Consider the following 20,310-nt stretch of genomic DNA (forward strand, 5'->3'; position numbering starts at 1 on the left):
GCCCGAACTTTTTCCCCTTGGACTTCAGACGATTTTTGCATCCCGCCGAGGATTCTTCTCTTCTAGCACGTGAACTGTCTCGGAAATCCCCCAAGTTTTGCGGACGCTCGGACGTTTTCTCCAGCCATGGCCGCAGCCTCAGCTCAGGTGGGACCCGACTAATTTCTGGATACCGCGGTGTGCCGCTGCTCTGCTTGGGAGAAAGAAAAAGAGAGAAGCTGACTCCGCGACGCGAATGGACTCCGTGGATTTGTTATTTGGACGTGCTGTTGGTTTCGTCTTCTAAGGATTAATTCTTCTGTGGAGAGCCTGGACATGAACATTTCTGCTGGCTTTCCATTCCCCTTTCCCTCTGCTGAGACTGACTGTAGCACATGTAAGTGAGAACTTGGCCGACTACAACCGTTGGTGCTGGTCTTCGGCTCAGTATAACGAAACGATTTAAAATTAATCTTTGCATTTTTGTCTTTCTAGTCTGATCTGACTCTTTTACTACTATATCAATAACTACACTGTGCCCTGGAGCGGCTTAATTTTTTTGAAATCACAATGGCACACTGCCCAGACGACTCTGACTCAGACATGGAACTTACCTCGTTACCTATGTGCCAGATAGTTGAAAATGTGACTCCTAGCCTTAGCCAACAAGTGGTGGAGTTAAGAACTGAGGTGAATAAGCTTAGTGATTGTTTACGTGACTCACTGAACATACAGCAGAGTTTACTAAGGCAGTGGGACCAACTCACAATGGGGAGCTCCCCCCCTCCTGCAGTCCCACAGTCTCCTGTTTTCCCAATGGCCACATCGACACCTCATGTTCCTGCGAGAGACAAAACTGAACCCACCAACAGTACCAATCCGTTCCTGCCCAGCAACCCATTTCAACCTACAAATCCTTTTCTCCCATCTCACTCACTTGAGCTCAGCAGCACTTCCAGAGTGATTGCGGCAGCTTTACATCACGCAAAACTGGAGCCTCCTGTGTATGCTGGGGACGGCAAAGTGCAACCTGAGGACTGGTTAAATGCAGTTGGCACATACAAAGCCTCATTGAACCTAACCGATGGACAATTGCTAAACGAACTGCCACACTTTCTTGCAAAAGAGCCCGGGAAATGGTTCAAGGCATTGAGCTCCCACATCACATCATGGGCTCAATTCTGTCAACTGTTTAAGACAGTTTTTCTGCCCTCCGACAACCAAGAACGCATCCTGAGAGGAATTTTAGATCGTGTTCAGGCTCAGGACGAGCCGCTCCCAACCTTTGTTGCCCACATGTTGAGTGAGTTTGACAAACTGAAGAGTCCTCCACCTGAAAAAGACAGAATCGACCTAATTAGTAAACATGCTCTTGAAAAATACAGAGTTGCCCTGTATGGCGCTAATGTCACTTCTGTAATGGACCTGCTGCTACGTGCTCATGAGCTTCACTCAGTGCTTGGACCACAAAGACCACAGCCTGCTTTATGTAGCAAAGACAACTATAAGCCTGAACCTTACTGCTTCAAATGCTCTCAGCCAGGGTTCACCACACGCACCTGCCCAAACTGTAACACCCAACCTCATTTGCCACAACGAGCCTCGAACACCGCTAGGCATGGCCCAGTCCAGCCATTGCCGGCACCTGGCCCCTCTGACCCTGGCCATGAAAAGGTGGAATTAAGCAGCACCACATCCCAGCCACAATACAGGCAGTCGGGAAACTACGGGGGGGAGGACATTTCACAGAGGCCAACCTTCCCCCAGTTACTAACGGAGCCTCACACGCCCGATTCACTACAGGGTGGACACAGTCTTGGACACTTGGAAGACAATTTTTCACAAGTCCACTGGAATACCCCACTAAGAACGAAAGTGAACTTCAGTGTTTCATCTGTGGATGCTACCCTCGACACGGGTGCTTCCCTCTCGGCTGTACGAACAGATCTCATTCAAGTAAATGACTCTCACCCTAGAAACACAAGTGAGTGGAATGGTCCTGCAGTTAACCTTGCCAATAATGCTCCCTGTATCCCTGACGGTGTTATTTGGCTCAATATTGGATTCATGAACAAGAACTTTTACCAGCGTTTTGCAATAATACCAGATTTGTCCTCTCCTTTCATTCTGGGAATGGATTTTATGGCAAGAGCTTCTGTTTCTATTCACATTCCCACTAGAACCGTCTACATTGAGGACATCCCCTGCCCACTCGCAGACGATGAAGAGGACCTTCAAAATGATTACTCACATTCACCTGGAACACTGATGTCTTTGGACTTGGTTCGCTCAGACTTAACAGCCAAACTGTCTGAAGCAAGTCTCTCAGAGAACAACAAGGATGCTTTACTCAATCTGCTCAGCAAGTTTAGCTCCTTGTTTGATGGTCAACTTGGTCGAACGGCTCTCACTGAGCACGCCATAGAGACTGGCAATGCAACACCTGTCAATCTCCCACCCTATCGCACGTCACCTGCTAAGAAACGTGTGATTGAAGAACAAGTACAACAAATGTTGAAGGACAACATCATTGAACCTTCCACAAGCCCTTGGGCAGCTCCTGTAGTCATTGTAAATAGAGCGGCCACGGAACCAAGGTTTTGTGTGGACTTTCGAGGGCTCAACCAAGTTACCCGAAAAGACTCTTATCCCCTGCCTCGTGTAGATGAGTCTTTGGACTTTCTGGCAAGAGGAAAGTTTGTCTCGACATTGGACTTAGCGCGAGGCTATTGGCAGGTTGCTGTAGCAGAGGACTCGAAGCCTAAAACTGCCTTCATCTCTCACTGCGGTCTCTTCCAGTTTCGGGTGCTGCCCTTTGGGCTCTGCAACGCACCTGCAACTTTTCAGAGACTCATGAACTCTGTGCTTGCTGGCCTCATTTACAAAACGTGTGCAGTCTACCTGGATGACATTGTTATCGCCTCACCTACCTTTGAACAGCACTTAGTGGATCTTGAGGAGGTGCTGGGCAGACTCCAGGCTGCTGGCTTGTCATTGAAGCTCAAAAAGTGCCAATTCTGCCTCGATGAATTCACCTTTCTCGGGTACCGCATCACATCATCAGGTGTTAAGCCCGATCCGGACAAAGTAAAGGCGGTTAAGGAGTTTGATACCCCAACCTCAGTGAAACACGTCCGTCAGTTCTTTGGCTTGACTGGCTATTATCGACGCTTCATTCAGAATTATGCCCGCCATGCCGAACCTCTTCACGCCATCACCAGAAAGGACAATGCTTTCCACTGGGACGACAGCTGTCGAAGGGCCATGGACACTTTGAAGGATCATGTCACATCAGCCCCGATCCTGTCATTTCCAGACTTCAACCGTCCCTTTTCCATTCACGCCGATGCATGTGACATTGGTCTTGGGGCAGTGTTGATGCAAAAGGATGACAAGGGTCGTGAGTACGTTGTGGCTTTTGCTAGTCGCTCCCTTCACAAAGCTGAACTCCCCTACTGCACTTCAGAGAAGGAGTGCCTCGCTGTGATATGGGCTCTGGAACACTTCCGCCCGTATGTTGAAGGTGTTCATGTTACTATCTTCACTGACCACAACAGTCTCAGGTGGCTCATGTCTCGTCAAAACCCAACGGGCCGACTCGCCCGCTGGTCACTTCGTTTGCAGGACTTTGATTTCACAATAGTGCACAAACCTGGTGCACAAAACAAAGTTCCCGACGCACTGTCACGCAACCCTTTGCCTCTGACCTGTGACAGGCCGACTGATCTTTTACCAGATCATGCTGTTATGGGCAGCCTGGACATTCGTACTCTGCCCCCCGTCATTCTGGCTGACCGTTCACAATTGAGACAGCTGCAGTTAGACGATCACGTCACAGGTCCACTCCTCAGAGACATTGAAGCAGACTCTCTGAACAGCTCGGACAATGCCACCTTGTTACAGTATGTTGTGTATGACTCTCTTTTGTATCACAGGGAACCCAAGTCCACATGTGCTTTGCACCCTTTGAAAGAGCTGAAACTGTTTGCCCCTACTTCCTTGAGAGGCACCTTGCTGGACTATTACCATGACCACCCCACAGCAGGTCACTTGGGTGTTTCTAAGACATTGGCTAGACTGCGTTTTAGGTTTTTCTGGCCCAAAATGGCAGCTGATGTGAAACGCTATGTGATTTCATGCTCAGTGTGCCAACTCACCAAGCCAAGTCAGAAAAAAGCAGCCGGTCTTATGGTTCCCATTGTCCCCCAGAAACCCTGGGAGTATGTGGGTGTGGATTTTGTTGGGCCACTTCCCCGCACCCCCACTGGTAATGCTTATTTGATCGTGTTTGTTGACTATTTGACTAAATGGGTTGAAGCCAGTGCTGTCAAAGAAGCTACATCTCAGGTAGCAGCTGGTAAATTCGTCACTGACATTTTTGCTAGACATGGTACACCCACTTACCTGATTTCTGACAGAGGGTCTCCTTTTGTGAGTGAGCTTTTTGAACATGTTGTTTCTGCATTAGGCTCGGTGCACAGACTCACTACGGCATATCACCCTCAGACAAATGCTACTGAACGCGTCAACCGGACTCTGAAAACTGCAATCCGCGCTTATGTAGGTGATAAGCACACATCATGGGACAAGTTTCTCCCTCAGATTTGCTTTGCTCTGCGCACCGCCCCTCATGACAGTACAGGTTTGACTCCTGCCATGATGCTTTATGGTCGTGAGTTAGACACCCCGCTTGACCTTATCACTCAGCCTTCTACAGCAGGTGTTGATGAACCGGGTGTGCCTTACCCTGAGACTCTGAGAGCCTCCCTGCAGGAAGCTCACGACCACGCCAAAGCAGCTTTGGACTATAGCCATGACAGACAAAAACATTACTATGACTTGAGACATCGACATGCCTCGTTTCGTGTTGGTGACCTTGTGAGAGTTAAGACACACCCCAGGTCAGATGCTCAGTCTAACTTTACTGCTAAACTTGCACCACTGTTTCAGGGACCATTGTGTGTATCTCAGAGACTCAGTGATGTTAATTACAGGCTCACTTGGGTGGACTCCGGTGTGGATGCAGGTGTTTATCATGTTGTGAACATGCAACCGTTCCATACCTGGGACTCTCACTTCCAAAGAACATTCTGTTTCATCGCCTGCCGAGAGAGAGACCGCAGAGGGTCTGAACTCTGACTCTCAGGCCCACCCTGGCCCCCCTGCAGACACTGACATTGGCTCTGAGCCATTCCCCTTTGATTTACCAGACATTGACTCTTCTTCTGGTGTGGGCGCTGTTCCAGAGAGTGTTTCACCCAGATCTGTCCAGCACCCAGCTGCTGGTGGACATTACAATCTCAGGCCCAGACGTTGCCCCAGAGTTACGTCTGGCTGGAGCAACAAAAGATGGACTAATGATTTTCACACAACCAGGCTTGATCTGAAGTGAAATGTTCTGGTTAAACCTGTTTGATGCTGTCTTGTTGCATTGCTACTTTGAGTCATGATATGTAGATGTTTCTGTTTGCTCTACTTAATCCAGTTTTATGGCTCTTTAGTGCGTTAAGGTTCATTCTTGGCATTTACTTTAAAAACAAAAAAAAGGAAAAAGTGAAAAAACTAAGAAGACTGATTTTCCACTGTACATATTCGTCTTATTTTCACCAATTTCATTTTTAAATGGTCTTTTGCCCTGTGTGTGTGCACCAATCTTAGCTGTAACCTCTATGTATAGGGTACTGTTAGGTGTGGTGTGTGTTTTTTCAGCTGTGTACGGCTGAGGACAGCCTTTTTCTCACCAGGGGGGACTATGTAACAGTTGCTATCGTAATGCAGTGTATCACCACATGGCGGCGCCTCCTGTCTCACGACTGGTGTCACCCCCTTTTTGTTCTTCTTCGCACTCCTCCTGTAATGGATGCTCCCGTGTGTACGCGGACTAGTGTGCTCTTCAGTAATGTGTGGTAGAGGTAGCACTTATTTTTGATATTGTAAATAAATGAGTACTTTTTGGAAAGTCAGAAGCTGTTGCTCATTCGCTATCCACCTGCACACCTCCGCGGCTGGCTTCATCTCCACCGCACGTTACAGTTACCACAATAATAACGTAGTTACTGTAACGCGTTACTTAATAACGCGTTAGTCCCAACACTGCTGGTCAGTCACAGGAGCACGTTCAGTGAGAGACTGAGATTACCGAAAAGCACCACTGAACGACACAGGAAATCTTTCCTGCCTGTGGCTCCCTGTACAACGCATCCACTTAACACACTGGTTACTGCTGGGGGCGATCGTGGCTCAAGAGTTGGGAGTTCGCCTTGTAATCGGAAGGTTGCCGGTTCGAGCCCCGGCTCGGACAGTCTCGGTCGTTGTGTCCTTGGGCAAGACACTTCACCCGTTGCCTACTGGTGGTGGTCAGAGGGCCCGGTGGCGCCAGTGTCCGGCAGCCTCGCCTCTGTCAGTGCGCCCCAGGGTGGCTGTGGCTACAATGTAGCTTGCCATCACCAGTGTGTGAATGGGTGGATGACTGGATATGTAAAGTGCTTTGGGGTCCTTAGGGACTAGTAAAGCGCTATATAACTACAGGCCATTTACCATTTACAACTACACGTTTCTTTTCCAGCTATTTATTTATGAGTGACTTATGTATGTATATATATGTATATATTGTACTATTCTTAGTTAGCGTATTGTTTGTCTTGTCTTAATGTTGGTTTATAATGGAGCACTGTAACAAAAAATTATTTCCCCCAGGGATCAATAAAGTATTGTGATTCTGATTAACCTGTGTGCGACTGAGGCAGCTGCTGCGCTTGGATTTTGTTCTTTTGTGGAATAAAGTTTTGTGTTTTTTAACTGGGAAGTACAAGCTTTTCGGAGCTGAACACCTGCCGTGTTGTGCCAAAAAGTGATTTCCAATGTTTCTGTGTGTTTTTTTTGTGAGTAATATTTTACGTATGTTGGTAAATAGACTTTGGTGAACAGAGGGGTTATATATAAAATTTAAAAATTACATGTTTTTCAAGTATCTTTATAACTCCGTGTTATTGTACTTACATTATAACCAATCCGGTCCTTTTTGTCCACTTGAAATATGTTTACAGAACTGTTGTTATATGTGTTGCAATATCTGCTGTCCTCTTGGCCAGATTAAAAATGTGTTTTTTAACAGTAATGTCAAGGAGATTTATTTAACTGGAAAAATAAAGGATATATAAAAGGCACTGCCAAAAACTGATTGCCACGTCTACCTTGTGACAGGAATGTTGTTTGTGGCTCAAGTTGGCTTGATGTCATTCATGAGGGAAACATTTGACATGTATTTCAGCTATTAGAGACCAACAAGTTATTTATAGCAGTTTAAATACGAGCAATCAGTTTTGGGCATAACACCGGAACACCACGCATACACACTCATTCTGGGCCATTCATTCAGCAGTGTCAATAAAGATTCACCAAAACAGTCAGTTATGACGTCATCTTCGTGCGGCCTCCCGGAAGTGCGCGCTGGAGTCAGAATGGCGCAGAAGTGGATCGGCGGCTGCAGCTCAGGTGTTGTTTGATGACAAATTCACCGAAAATCACCGGAAACCGGAGACCGGAGCGCGAGGTGGACGGGGATCTCGCGGAGGACACGCGCCGCCGTCGGGGACGCACACACGCGCAGTGAGTGTCCGCTACGCTTTGCGAGCCCCGCGGCTAGCATGCTAACGTGTTGAGTCACGGGGGTCCAAGTCCGCGAGCAGCCTCGCCGCGAGCTTCGGAGCACCCCAGGCCCGCCCGCAGGAGCCCTCCCGGCGGCCACGCTGCCGCGGAGAAATTCAGAGGACCGCTAGCCTGTTAGCACTGCTCTTCCTATGTTAGCATGCTAACAGAGAAGCTAGCCGTCCGCTCAGGGGAGCCGGGGTCCACCTGACGTCATCAATGTGTTTGTCTTTGTTGTGGGAGTTTAATCACGTGGTTCACCGCGTCGCTGTCGCCCGTGCTCCTCACCTGAGTTCACAGGTTGCTTAGTTATTCCGCCACCAGGAGGGGCTGATCAGAGTGACGTCATCCGACATAGCTGGACTCATCTCCACAAGGGGTGGGACAGAGGTCCAGGTAGCTCATGTGAACATGCAGGTTATATAGCAATCAGAAGTTTGGTGGTTTGAGCCCTGGGTGCCAAAGTGCCTTTGAGCAAGACACTGAACCCTGAGTTACTCTTTAGGTGTGTGTGTGTGCTTTAAAGTGCTTTGAGCACTCCAGTAGTTGAATCAGACCTGTCCATTTACAGACAGCTGTTAGTCAAAGAGGCTACGCCCCCAATAATGCAGGTTATTACCCAGGCATGTTTTCCACACCCTGTCAGGTGTTAAACATGGCCGTCTGTGGGACAGAGTCAGAGAGACTTTATTTATCCCCAAGGGACAATTAAGATGCAGACAGAGGCCCAAATACAGTGGGCCTCTGTTGGGTGTCAGAGGGATCGCAGCAGAGGTTGCACACCTGCAGGCCAGGTGAGACTTGACCAGCCTGAGCCTCTGTGTTTTCAGACAAAGATCTAGGAGGCGGGGCTTAAGATCCTATTTAGGCAATTTTAACACAGATTACAGGTTTTATTATTACCTATCAGCTGACATAGACTCTGTGGCCCAATCGGCTCTTCCACAAGCTGGAAACAGATGCAGAACAGGTGATGTTTCCTCTGGTTTTTTTACGTGCATGTTGTCAGTGTGCAGCTTCTTCCGGAAAGCAGTAAAAGATGCCCAGCAGCTAAGACTGCATGTGATGCTCCTGCTGAGTCACTGCAAACAGTGAACACACCTGTTCAGCCAATCACATTAATGCCCTCTGATTTGATTTCAGGTCTCCTTTATCAGGCTGTGGGACAGGAAGTGTTCATGTTTCCATGGAAACAGCTGTAATGTGTAGCCGTCATCTTAGAGACAAAGAGCAGCACTGAGTGCGCTCAGACACCAAATCATTCGCTGTAAATCAAATTTTATTCTCCCGCTCTGTGCTGAAGATTCTGCTGCTTCAGCTCTCAGATCATCATCATCATCCTTGATCATGGCTTTGATTGGTGCAAGCAGCATTCACAGGGTCATTCTGTGAGGAGGAAGAGTCGCATGACATGCAGAATACCCCTGTTTCATGTGAGTGCACACTGAGCCTGAAGCAGAGAGCCCAGGTTATCAGAGAGAGTTAGCTCTGACTGAGGTTAGGTTTTGTTGATCTAGTTAACTCAAAGAAAGCCTGGATATGTTGCACCTCCTCCGTAGTCATGGCCCTCTTACAACAATTCACCTGAACAGGTGTTTGGCCCTCTGTTAGACAGGTGGAGACTGCATTAAAGGTCGAAGCTCTGTCTGGACCCAGCTGTGTGTGTTTGTGTGTGTGTCAGCAGGTGATGGCGGAGCGACGAGGCGAGTGTTTGTGGAAGAAACACGTGGCGGAGCAACTCAAGCTTAGAGACCGAGAGCAGAGACAGGCCTTCGAGGAGATCATCCTGCAGTGTGAGACACACACTCTTTCTTTAACCCTCTGTACTCGGTAGAATTCCCTGGAATGTTCCAGTTTCCAGAGGTTCAGATAGAAATCTTAAAGTTATTTTAAGAACTGCTGTAAGGCAGCAGCTGTAAGTTGGTTTGAAGTCAAAGATCGCAAGTAGCTGAGCTATATATGAACATTTCTTCATCTTCCTCCTTAAGTCTGAAGTGAAGTCAGAGCTCTAAAGCAGCGGTCCCCAACCACCGGGCCTCGGACCGGTACCGGTCCGTGAGTCGTTTGGTACCGGGCCGCGAGAGTTGAGGCTCAGGTGTGAAATGTATGGTTTTCAGGGTTTATATCGGTTTTCAGCGTTATTTTGTTATCGTTTTTATCGTTTACTCGGTTTTCCTGGGTCTTTTCACGTGTGTTATGAATAAATTTTCTTTTTTTGGTACCGGTACTAGTTTTATTTTGTTGTATTTAAAGGCCGGTCCGTGAAAATATTTTCGGGCATAAACCGGTCCGTGGCGCAAAAAATGTTGGAGACCGCTGCTCTAAGACACACAAACCTGCATGAACACACTCAGTTAGATTAATTCAATTCAATTCAATTTTATTTATATAGCGCCAAATCACAACATAAGTTGCCTCAAGGCGCTTCATAGATACAGAGAAAAACCCAACAATCATATGACCCCTATGAGCAGCACTTTGGCGACAGTGGGAAGGAAAAACTCCCTTTTAACAGGAAGAAACCTCCAGCAGAACCAGGCTCAGGGAGGGGCGGGGCCATCTGCTGTGATTGGTTGGGGTGAGAGAAGGAAGACGGGATAAAGACATGCTGTGGAAGAGAGACAGAGATAATAACAGATATGATTCAATGCAGAGAGGTCTGTTAACACATAGTGAGTGAGAAAGGTGACTGAAAAACTCAATGCATCATGGGAATCCCCCGGCAGCCTACGTCTATTGCAGCATAACTAAGGGAGGATTCAGGGTCACCTGGTCCAGCCCTAACTATATGCTTTAGCAAAAAGGAAAGTTTGAAGCCTAATCTTGAAAGTAGAGATAGTGTCTGTCTCCTGAATCCAAACTGGAAGCTGGTTCCACAGAAGAGGGGCCTGAAAACTGAAGGCTCTGCCTCCCATTCTACTTTTAAATACTCTAGGAACAACAAGTAGGCCTGCAGAGCGAGAGCGAAGTGCTCTAATAGGGTGATATGGTACTACAAGGTCATTAAGATAAGATGGGGCCTGATTATTTAAGACCTTGTATGTTAGGATCAGGATTTTGAATTCTGGAAGCCAAAGCAGGAGAAATCTGCTCTCTCTTTCTAGTCCCTGTCAGCACTCTTGCTGCAGCATTTTGGATCAGCTGAAGGCTTTAAGGGAGTTTTTAGGACATCCTGATAATAATGAATTACAGTCGTCCAGCCTGGAAGTAATAAATGCATGAACTAGTTTTTCAGCGTCACTCTGAGACAGGATATTTCTAACTTTAGAGATGTTGCACAAATGGAAGAAAGCAGTCTTACATATTTGTTTAATATGTGCGTTGAAGGACATGTCCTGGTCAGAAATGACTCCAAGGTTCCTCACAGCGTTACTGGAGGCCAAGGTAATGCCATCCAGAGGAAGAATCTGGTTAGATATCATATTTCTAAGCTTTTCAGCGCCGAGTACAATAACCTCAGTTTGATCTGAATTAAGAAGCAGAAAGTTAGCGGCCATCCAGGTCTTTATGTCTTTAAGACATTCCTGCAGTTTGACTCATTGGTGTGTGTTATCTGGCTTCATGGACAGATAGAGCTGGGTGTCATCAGCATAGCAGTGTAAATGTATGCTATGTCTTCTAATGATGCTGCCTAAGGGAAGCATGTATAATGTAAACAGAATTGGTCCTAGCACTGAACCCTGTGGAACTCCATAATTAACCTCAGTGTGTGAAGAGGACTCTCCATTTACATGCACAAACTGGAGTCTATTAGATAGATATGATACAAACCACTGCAGTGCAGTACCTGTAATACCTACAGCATGTTCTAATCGCTCTAATAGGATATTATGGTCGACAGTATTGAATGCTGCACTGAGGTCTAGCAGGATTAGACCCACATGACTACGCCCTGCCAAACAACAGCAGGAGCTGATTAGAAGCTAGGCTTGAGTGTCCTAAAAATCACACTTCCACTCTGATGAAGAATGACTACGTTCTCAGTTCGACTCGTGTTGGTCACCAAGTGTCCAACAACGTAAGCTCCACTGACAGCAGCTAACAGCAGTTAGCAGAGGCCGTCGGCAGCACAGAGCAGTGTGCCCACAGAAGCACTCAGCGACACATCAACTCATCGCAGTGAAGCCTTTCAGAGCTCTGCTTCGTAGGTTGCTGTGGTGACGCCCCCTTGACATTAACACGGTGCTGACTCCCATGTTGGATTTAAACATGGCTGCAGCTCACACACCTGTACAGCTGACTGGAGCTGTCGTGTCGGCGCTCAGGAGGACCTGACTAACCCTGAGTGCAGCTGACAGAAGGAAGCTCCACCCACACACTTGTCAGCCACCTACAGCGTAGCGTCCATGTTGTTTGAGTTGTCATAGTTGTTGATGTATTGATGGGTTTTCAGATAACCGTCTCCTGGAGAAGGCGGACCTGCAGGCTGTTCTATCGGAGCGTTACCAGGCCGACAAATATGACGTTCAGAGAGGCCACGAGTCCAGGTGAGTGTAAGGCGTGCTGGTGTGTGCTGTCACTCGTCGGCGTGTTGTCTAACGTGTCTCTGTGTCCCGTGGCAGTGCGGCGGACTCGAGTCGCAGCGACGCTCTGCAGCAGGAGATGGCTCAGATGAGGATTCGGCACCAGGAGGAGCTGACGGAGCTGCACAAGAAACGAGGCGAGGTGAGTGCTTGCCGGCATGCCGCCAAGCCTGAGGCGTGTGTGCGGGGAGGCGGGGTTAGGGGGACGTACAGGTGCAAGTTACTGAGCTGTGTTAGTGCACACGGTTAGGGAAAACCTGGAGTGTTTCCTGTGTGACACGCTCAGTTTGCTCCTCAATAATCCGGCAACAGAGTGACTACTCGCGGCGCCGTGACATTGTTTTAAACAGACAGTGGATGGAGGCTTCTTTGCGTGTTTGCCGACGCGCTGTGGCCGCTCACATGTTGGTGGTGAAACAAGGCTCTGCTTCACCCACACACCGCTGGCCCACCCAAGACTGAAGTGCCTCTTTGTGCCACGCCCACTGCTTAAACCGCCGCCAGGTCTGTTTTCCTGAAGCTGCCTGAAACAGGTGAGGATGACAGGACGTCAGTCGCAGGGACGTGCTCGCAGTTCTGATCATGTGAGGGAATTCGCAACTAATCACATGATTCCTGACCATCACTAACAGGAAGTGATGTCACAGTGATAGTTGATACTTTCTGTCAGCTGACATCCTCTGACTCATGGAAACTCTGAGCTGCTGACATGTGACACACGAGGCTTTATAGCAGGAAGTGTGAATGTTTGACTTTCAGTTCTCCCTCCTGCTGCAGCTCATCACAGTGAGCGAGGGCTGGTGGAGGTGCAGTCGTGTGCTGGAGAGCTCCACCTCTGAATACTGAGTGCTGATGGCGATGATGTCACAGCTCCAAATGGAGCGTAAAGCTGTTTCTGGCTTAATTTAGTACATCCTAATTTGCTGGTTGTTGTCATAACAATGCGTCCGAGCGAAATAATTAGTGTGCGTCACAAACGCTACAACAAAGGTCGATAGCGTTTCTCCAGACTCAGGGGAACACTCATCGAGTGACGCCACTGACCAGCGAATCGGTGACATGTAGTCTGATGACGACACATTTTAGTACCTGCTCAGTTCACTTGGAACCCCGTTCGTACAGGTACTACAGAAGTATCTGGTACTACGAAGGTACCACGTCCTATGACCTAATGCAAAACCTTGAAAAGCAAAGACCAAGACAGACTTTTAATTAGACTCAATCAAGAACCCACCCACCACTTTAATCACACTCTAGATCTTGTTTTAACATATGGCATAGAAACTGAACATTTAAGTGTTTCCTGAAAACCCTCTCCTGTCTGATCATTTCCTGATAACATTTACATTTACAATAATTGATTACACAGCGGTGGAATGCCAGGTATGGAACGCCAGGACTGCCATAATGAATTAATTAAATACACCATTAAATAATTAATTAAATGTGGCAATAATTAATTAAAATTGGAATTAATTAAATAAATAAATAGTTATGACACATGTAATTAATTAATTATTGACACATTTAATTAATTATTGACACATTTAATTAATTATTTAATGATATATTTATTTATTTCATTTTGGCAGTCCTGGTGCCTGGCTCTCATCATGAAATAATCTGTCAGCCTCACCCATCAAACTCAGGGGGCGGGGTTAACGCTAATCGAGTCAAAACCATTGCTTTGGCCTGGTGGCCATTGTTTCTAGCACACAACAACCGGCATGTAGAAGCTAACAGAACTGAACTTTGAAAAACCCTGTTTGTGTGTCACCAAATACCGTTTTAATATTTTTTTAGCCGAGAATGTAGTGGTTTAATCTTCATGTGTCTGGTCGGTTTGTCAAGATACAGCCTCTTTGCAAAAGTGTTTCGATGATTTCGGAGATGTCTGCCCAGTCTCACGGCAAAGCGTGGGATAAATGGCCTGGCCTGTATTTATATAGCGCTTTACTAGTCCCTAAGGACCCCAAAGCGCTTTACATATCCAGTCATCCACCCAGTCACGCACACATTCACACACTGGTGATGGCAGCTACATTGTAGCCACAGCCACCCTGGGGCGCACTGACAGAGGCGAGGCTGCCGGACACTGGCGCCACCGGGCCCTCTGACCACCACCAGTAGGCAACGGGTGAAGTGTCTTGCCCAAGGACACAACGACTGAGACTGTCCGAGCCGGGGCTCGAACCGGCAACCTTCCGATTACAAGGCGAACTCCCAACTCTTGAGCCACGATCGCCCGGGATAGACCCGTTCGCCTCGCAAGCAATCCCACCGACAAAGCGCAGGCCCCGGTACACAGCTGTAGTAACCCCCGCTGACTTCTTTTACTGAGGTTATATTTTTCGGTGTTTTATTTCCTGATGTTCTTATGTGTCCTACGTGTTTCAGTCGCCAATTCTGAATTATAACTAACATTAAAAACATGTTTAAGGAGGAGAGAGAGCAAATAAATCTGTTTAACATCTGCATATCCACGATATCCACGATATCCTCAGCTCCATGAGTTAACACAAAGTTTCCCAGCTGACTATCTAACTGCCAACTATTCCAGAGACGTGAAAATATACAGCATAAAGAAAAGTGTAAGAGACTCAGCAGCAGATTAGAATAACAGTTATACATTTAATGAATCACCAAATGAATCCAAGAAACGAGCAAACCTGTTCCGACAGTTTGAGTTTGTATTCCCTCAGCTGCAGACTCGCTGCTGTTTAAATGTTTGAAAAGGAAGATTAGATATAAACAAACGTCAAACATAGACTCAGTCTGCCTTCACATTTGATATGAGGCCAGCACGTATAGTGGCCTCAGCAGGCTATTACTGAAATACACGTGCTATATCATAAACTATGATATAAATAGGGAGGTCCTATTAACATGTTTAGTTTTAAAGGACACCTTCCTGCCTTTAGTCTCATTCATGAGCAGTATTCGTTTTCTTCTAACATCCAGACGTCTGCACGATGTGTTTCATAGTTTGTAACAAGCCTTTGACAGGTAAACATAACATGACCGAAAAAGCAAAAAAAAAAGAGAGAGAGTGTTGACATAAGAAGAGAAAATGCTCTCAATTATGGAGACAGGCAAATGGTTCATTTATGTTTGATGTGTGTTTATTCCTCCCTAAATATCGTCGGTGAAGTTCGCCATGCACGTCAGATTTTCCTGCGCATTTTTATACCTCTGCCAACAGAGAGAGAGAAAAAATCACATTCTAACAGACAGCTGGTGCTTAGAATACAGTTGAATAACTATTAAAAAACAGATGATATTTAGATGATAGTTCAGTCTAACACATGTGCCAGTGAACCATTAAACGTCTGTGAAACTATGCAGTTATGAAACGTAACTTTAACCTCAGCCAAACCGATTTGCTCAGTTGTAAATAAAACAGCGAAGTAAACGTGACCCGACAGACAGAACCTGAGTGAATGAAGTCCAGCGTTTAACCACTGAGAGCTAAAACTCAGCTGAGGTTTGAAAGCTGTGTGCCGGTGATTGGACATCAGCCGCCGATGAAGCTGTTCGCCTATAAAGTGCTCTGTAAGGAAACAAGCTCCAGCAGCTCTGCGCTCGGGGAAAACACTATATTTACTTATCTTGTGCAGAAAAATGCGCTGACATTGCGTTATATCGAGCACCGGCTGCCCAGTTAAACTGTGACTATCACCAGGTAACGTGGGCGTGTTTCTTGAATTAGCAGCAGGTGTTAAACAGCTGACAGATGAGGAGGAGGATGCATGCAGGTAAACTGAGGGTCTGTTGAGCTGATCGCTGGTTTCGTGAGAAAAATGTCAGCTCGTTCTTTATGTTACAGAAGCACAGAGACACAAGACCAGGCGGAAAGAGACGATCGTTCGGTGAAAATGAGAATCTGCGAATGCAACATGTGGAACACGGAGAGTGGAAAATGTAAACAAACCGGTTAACGTAACCCCCTCGGTGCACTCTGCATGCTAACTGTTAGCAGAGCTAGTGAAATCTCTGAAAACATCTGAGCACTTTTGCAAACATGTTCTATGTTGACAACCTGACCAGACGTACGTCGCGACATTCGCGGCTAAAACACTGTTAAAAGTGTAGCTGGTGACAGAAAAACGGGGTATTTTAAAACTACACCACCACCATTGCTGCCTGTGATTTGATCTGCATTCTGGGATACCTGACTGCCCCAAGTCTACACAAGCAATCGATTATCTAGGATCGACCTGTTTTGACTTACTTTGCACGGCAACCAATCAAATGTTAGAGAAGCTGCATGGGCAGCGTTAACCCCGCCCCCTGAGTTTGATGGGTGAGGCTGACAGATAAAATTATTTCAAGATGAGAGCCAGGCACCAGGACTGCCAAAATGAAATAAATAAATATATCATTAAATAATTAATTACATGTGTCAATAATTAATTAAATGTGTCAATAATTAATTAAAATGTGAAATACATAAATAATTAATTAAATGTGTCAATAATTAATTAATTACATGTGTCATAACTATTTAATTAATTAATTCCAATTTTAATTAATTATTGCCACATTTAATTAATTATTTAATGGTGTATTTAATTAATTCATTATGGCAGTCCTGGCGTTCCATAGCCAGGACCTATATAATGAATTAATTTAATACACCATTAAATAATTTATTAAATGTGGCAATAATTAATTTAAAATTAATTAAAATTTTAAATTAATTAAATAAATATTATTGACACATTTAATTAATGATTTAATGTTGTATTTATCCATCCATCCATCTTCATCCGCTTTATCCGGGGCCGGGTCGCGGGGGCAGCAGCCTAAGCAGAGAAGCCCAGACCACCTCCTCCCCAGCCTCCTCCTCCAGCTTATCCGAGGGAACACCAAGGCGTTCCCAGGCCAGCCGAGAGATATAATCTCTCCAGCGTGTCCTGGGTCTGTTGATCGTCAGTCCTGCTGCTTCACACTCTGCTGCGAACCATTCCAGTGCGAGCTGGAGGCCATCACCCGATGAAGCCAACAGAACCACATCATCCGCGAAAAGCAGAGATGAGATTCTGAGGCCACCGAAGTGAAAGCCCTCCGCCACTTGGCTGCGCCTAGAAATCCTGTCCATAAAAATTATGAACAGAACCGGAGACAAAGGGCAGCCCTGGCGGAGCCCATCACCCACCGGGAACGAGTCCGACTTATTGCTGGCAATGCGAACCAAGCTCTTGCAACGGTTGTATAGCGATCGAATGGCCCGTAGCAATGGGCCAGACACCCCATACTCCTGCAACACCTCCCACAGGACACCCCGAGGGACACAGTCGAATGCCTTCTCCAAGTCCACAAAACACATGTAGACTGGTTGGGAAAACTCCCATGCACCCTCAAGTATCCTTGAGAGGATAAAGAGCTGGTCCAGTGTTCCGCGACCAGGACGAAAACTGCATTGTTCCTCCTGTATCCGAGGTTCGACTAGCGGACGAACTCTCCTTTCCAGCACCCTGGCATAGACTTTCCCAGGGAGGCTGAGGAGTGTGATTCCCCTGTAGTTGGAACACACCCTCCGGTCCCCTTTCTTAAAGATAGGGACCACCACCCCGTTCTGCCAGTCCAGGGGTACTGCTCCTGATCTCCACGCAACATTGTAGAGGCGTGTCAACCAGGACAGCCCTACAACGTCATTCCGTTTGGGCTGTTGATACCTGTCAGCTGCCTCCGGAGTCCCACAGGCTAACCAAGCCAGATAGGACTCCTTCTTCAGCCTGGTGGCTCCCCTCACCTCTGGTGTCCACCATTTGGTTCAGGGATTACCACCACGGCAGGCACATTGGCCACAGCTCAATGCAGCAGCTTCAGCATTGGAGACGTTGAACATGGTCCATTCGGACTCAATGTCCCCAGTCTCCCTCGGAATGCTGTTGAAGCTCTGCCGGAGGTGTGCGTTGAAGATTTCATGGACTGGGGCCTCTGCTAGACGTTCCCAGCACACCCTCACTACGCGTTTAGGTGCACCAGGTCTGTCCAGCGTTCTCCCCCGCCACCTGATCCAACTCACCACCAGGTGGTGATCAGTTGACAGCTCAGCCCCTCTCTTTACCCAAGTGTCCAGAACATATGGTCGCAGGTCTGCTGATACAATTACAAAATCGATCATCGACCTGCGGCCTAGAGCGTCCTGGTGCCACGTGCACTTATGGATACTCTTATGTTCGAACAAGGTGTTCATTATGGCTAAACTGGGATTTGCACAGAAGTCCAATAACAAAACACCACTCGGGTTCAGATCAGGGAGGCCGTTCCTCCCAATCACACCCCTCCAGGTCTCGCTGTCATAACCCACATGAGCATTGAAGTCTCCCAGCAGGACAACAGTCTCCAGGTGGAGCCCCACCCAGGGACTCTAAGAAGGCTGGGTACTCTGAACTGCCACTCGGCGCATAAGTGCAGATGACAGTCAGGACCCATTACCCGACCCTAAGGCGCAGGGAACAAACCCTCTCATCCACCGGGAAGAACCCCAACGTACCGGCAGCAAGCCGAGGGGATATTAGAATACCCACCCCAGCCCACCGCCTCTCACCAGGGGCAACTCCAGACTGAGACAGAGTCCAGCCCCTCTCCAGGAGACTGGTTCCAGAGCCCAAGCCATGCGTAGAGGCGAGCCCGACTATATCTAGCCGGTACCTCTCAACCTCACGCACTAACTCAGGCTCCTTCCTCACCAGAGAGGTGACATTCCATGTCTCAATTGCCAGTCTTGGTAGCCGGGGATCAGTTCGCCAGGGCCTCCGCTCCTGGCCACCGCCCAGCACACAATGCACCCGACCCATATGGCGCCTCCTGCGTGTAGTGGGCCTGCGGGAGGATGGGCCCATGTCCCCTTTTCGGGTTGTGCCTGGCCGGGCCCCATGGACTAAGGCCCGGCCACCAGAAGCTCGCCCTCGGGCACCCTCCCCGGGCCTGTCTCCAGGACGAGGCCCTGGTAACCCTATCCCTGGCAGGGTAAACTGTTCCCTCGATGTTTTCTTCATAAGGATCTTCTGAATCGCTCCTTGTCTGGTCCCTCACCCAGGACCAATTTGCCATGGGAGACCCTACCAGGGGCTTTTGCCCTGGTAGGGTCTCCCATGGTCTGGGACACACAGACCCTCCACCACGATAAGATAGCGATTCACGGAGAGAATTGTGTTGTTGTATTTAATTAATTCATTTTGGCACACTTGACTCCTTCAGGTCTCACCATAAAATCATTTGATCTGTCACCCATCAAACCCAGGGGGCGGGGTTAACGCTGATCGAGTCAAAACCGTTGCTTTGGCCTGGTGGCCATTGTTTTTGAAGGCGTTTCTGCACACCAACAACCAGCATGTTGAAACTAACATTTACTGAGGTTATATTTATCGGGATTTTATTTCCTGATGTTTGTATGTGTCCTACGTGTTTCAGTCGCCAATTCTGAATTATAACTAACATTAAAAACATATTTAAGGAGGAGAGAGAGCAAAAAAATCTGATTAACATCTGATCTTTGTGTTTTTGTTCAGTAGTCAGCGTGACCTGCCTATAAATACTTACTTAGTACTTAGTTCCTCCTACGCCGAGCGGCGCATCGGGCAGCTAGTGATCTCCATCGATGTCGGTCAGCAGCAACTGCTTCAGCTTCGTCCCAGGCAATGTCGACAGTTCTCAGGTCGTCCATAAATGTTCGACGCCATGTGGTCTTTGGTCGGCCTTGCTTTCGCTTGCCAGTTCGTGGACGCCATGTCATGGCAATCTTAGCTGGGCGATGAGGGGGTAGGCGTAAAATATGTCCCGCAAAGCGAAAGCGTCTTTCTGCAACAACATCGGCTAATGGGCGGGTGCCTGCTCTTCGTAGGACCTCCTCATTTGTTATTCGGTCCCGGTAGGAAATTCTCAGGATTCGCCGCAAGCCACGTTGTTGAAGCACGTTCAGGTGTTGAATAGTTGCACTTGTTGAGCGCCAGGTTTCACTAGCGTAAAGTGCAGTAGGGAAGATAAATGCATAAACTTTATTAAAAGAGATAACGTTGGTGTTTCCGTCATGTGGTAACTGTTAGGTTTAACTGTACCAAGGTTGTTCGACACTGTGAAACACATACAGACTTCATGATGTTTGCCTCATATTTTTATTGTGAATATTAATCATGAGGGTAAACGGCCCTGT

General features: G+C 47.4%; 1 protein-coding gene across 3 annotated transcripts in view; it reads left to right on the plus strand.

Moving 5' to 3' along the window:
• Positions 1-7,379: 7,379 nt before the first annotated feature.
• Positions 7,380-20,310, plus strand: part of atg16l1 (ATG16 autophagy related 16-like 1) — a 27,370-nt gene continuing 14,439 nt past the window's right edge. Inside the window, exons 1-4 of one of the 3 annotated variants that reach the window (XM_082503514.1) lie at positions 7,380-7,587; positions 9,308-9,419; positions 12,020-12,113; positions 12,189-12,291. In XM_082503514.1, coding sequence (XP_082359640.1) covers positions 9,314-9,419; positions 12,020-12,113; positions 12,189-12,291 — 303 coding nt within the window. In that variant the 5' untranslated portion in view covers positions 7,380-7,587; positions 9,308-9,313. The remainder of the gene's footprint in view (positions 7,588-9,307; positions 9,420-12,019; positions 12,114-12,188; positions 12,292-20,310) is intronic. The other 2 variants (XM_082503515.1, XM_082503516.1) reach the window with 2 other exon arrangements.

The sequence above is a fragment of the Aulonocara stuartgranti genome, assembly GCF_965226115.1.
Source record: "Aulonocara stuartgranti genome assembly, chromosome: 14".
Lineage (NCBI taxonomy): Eukaryota > Metazoa > Chordata > Actinopteri > Cichliformes > Cichlidae > Aulonocara > Aulonocara stuartgranti.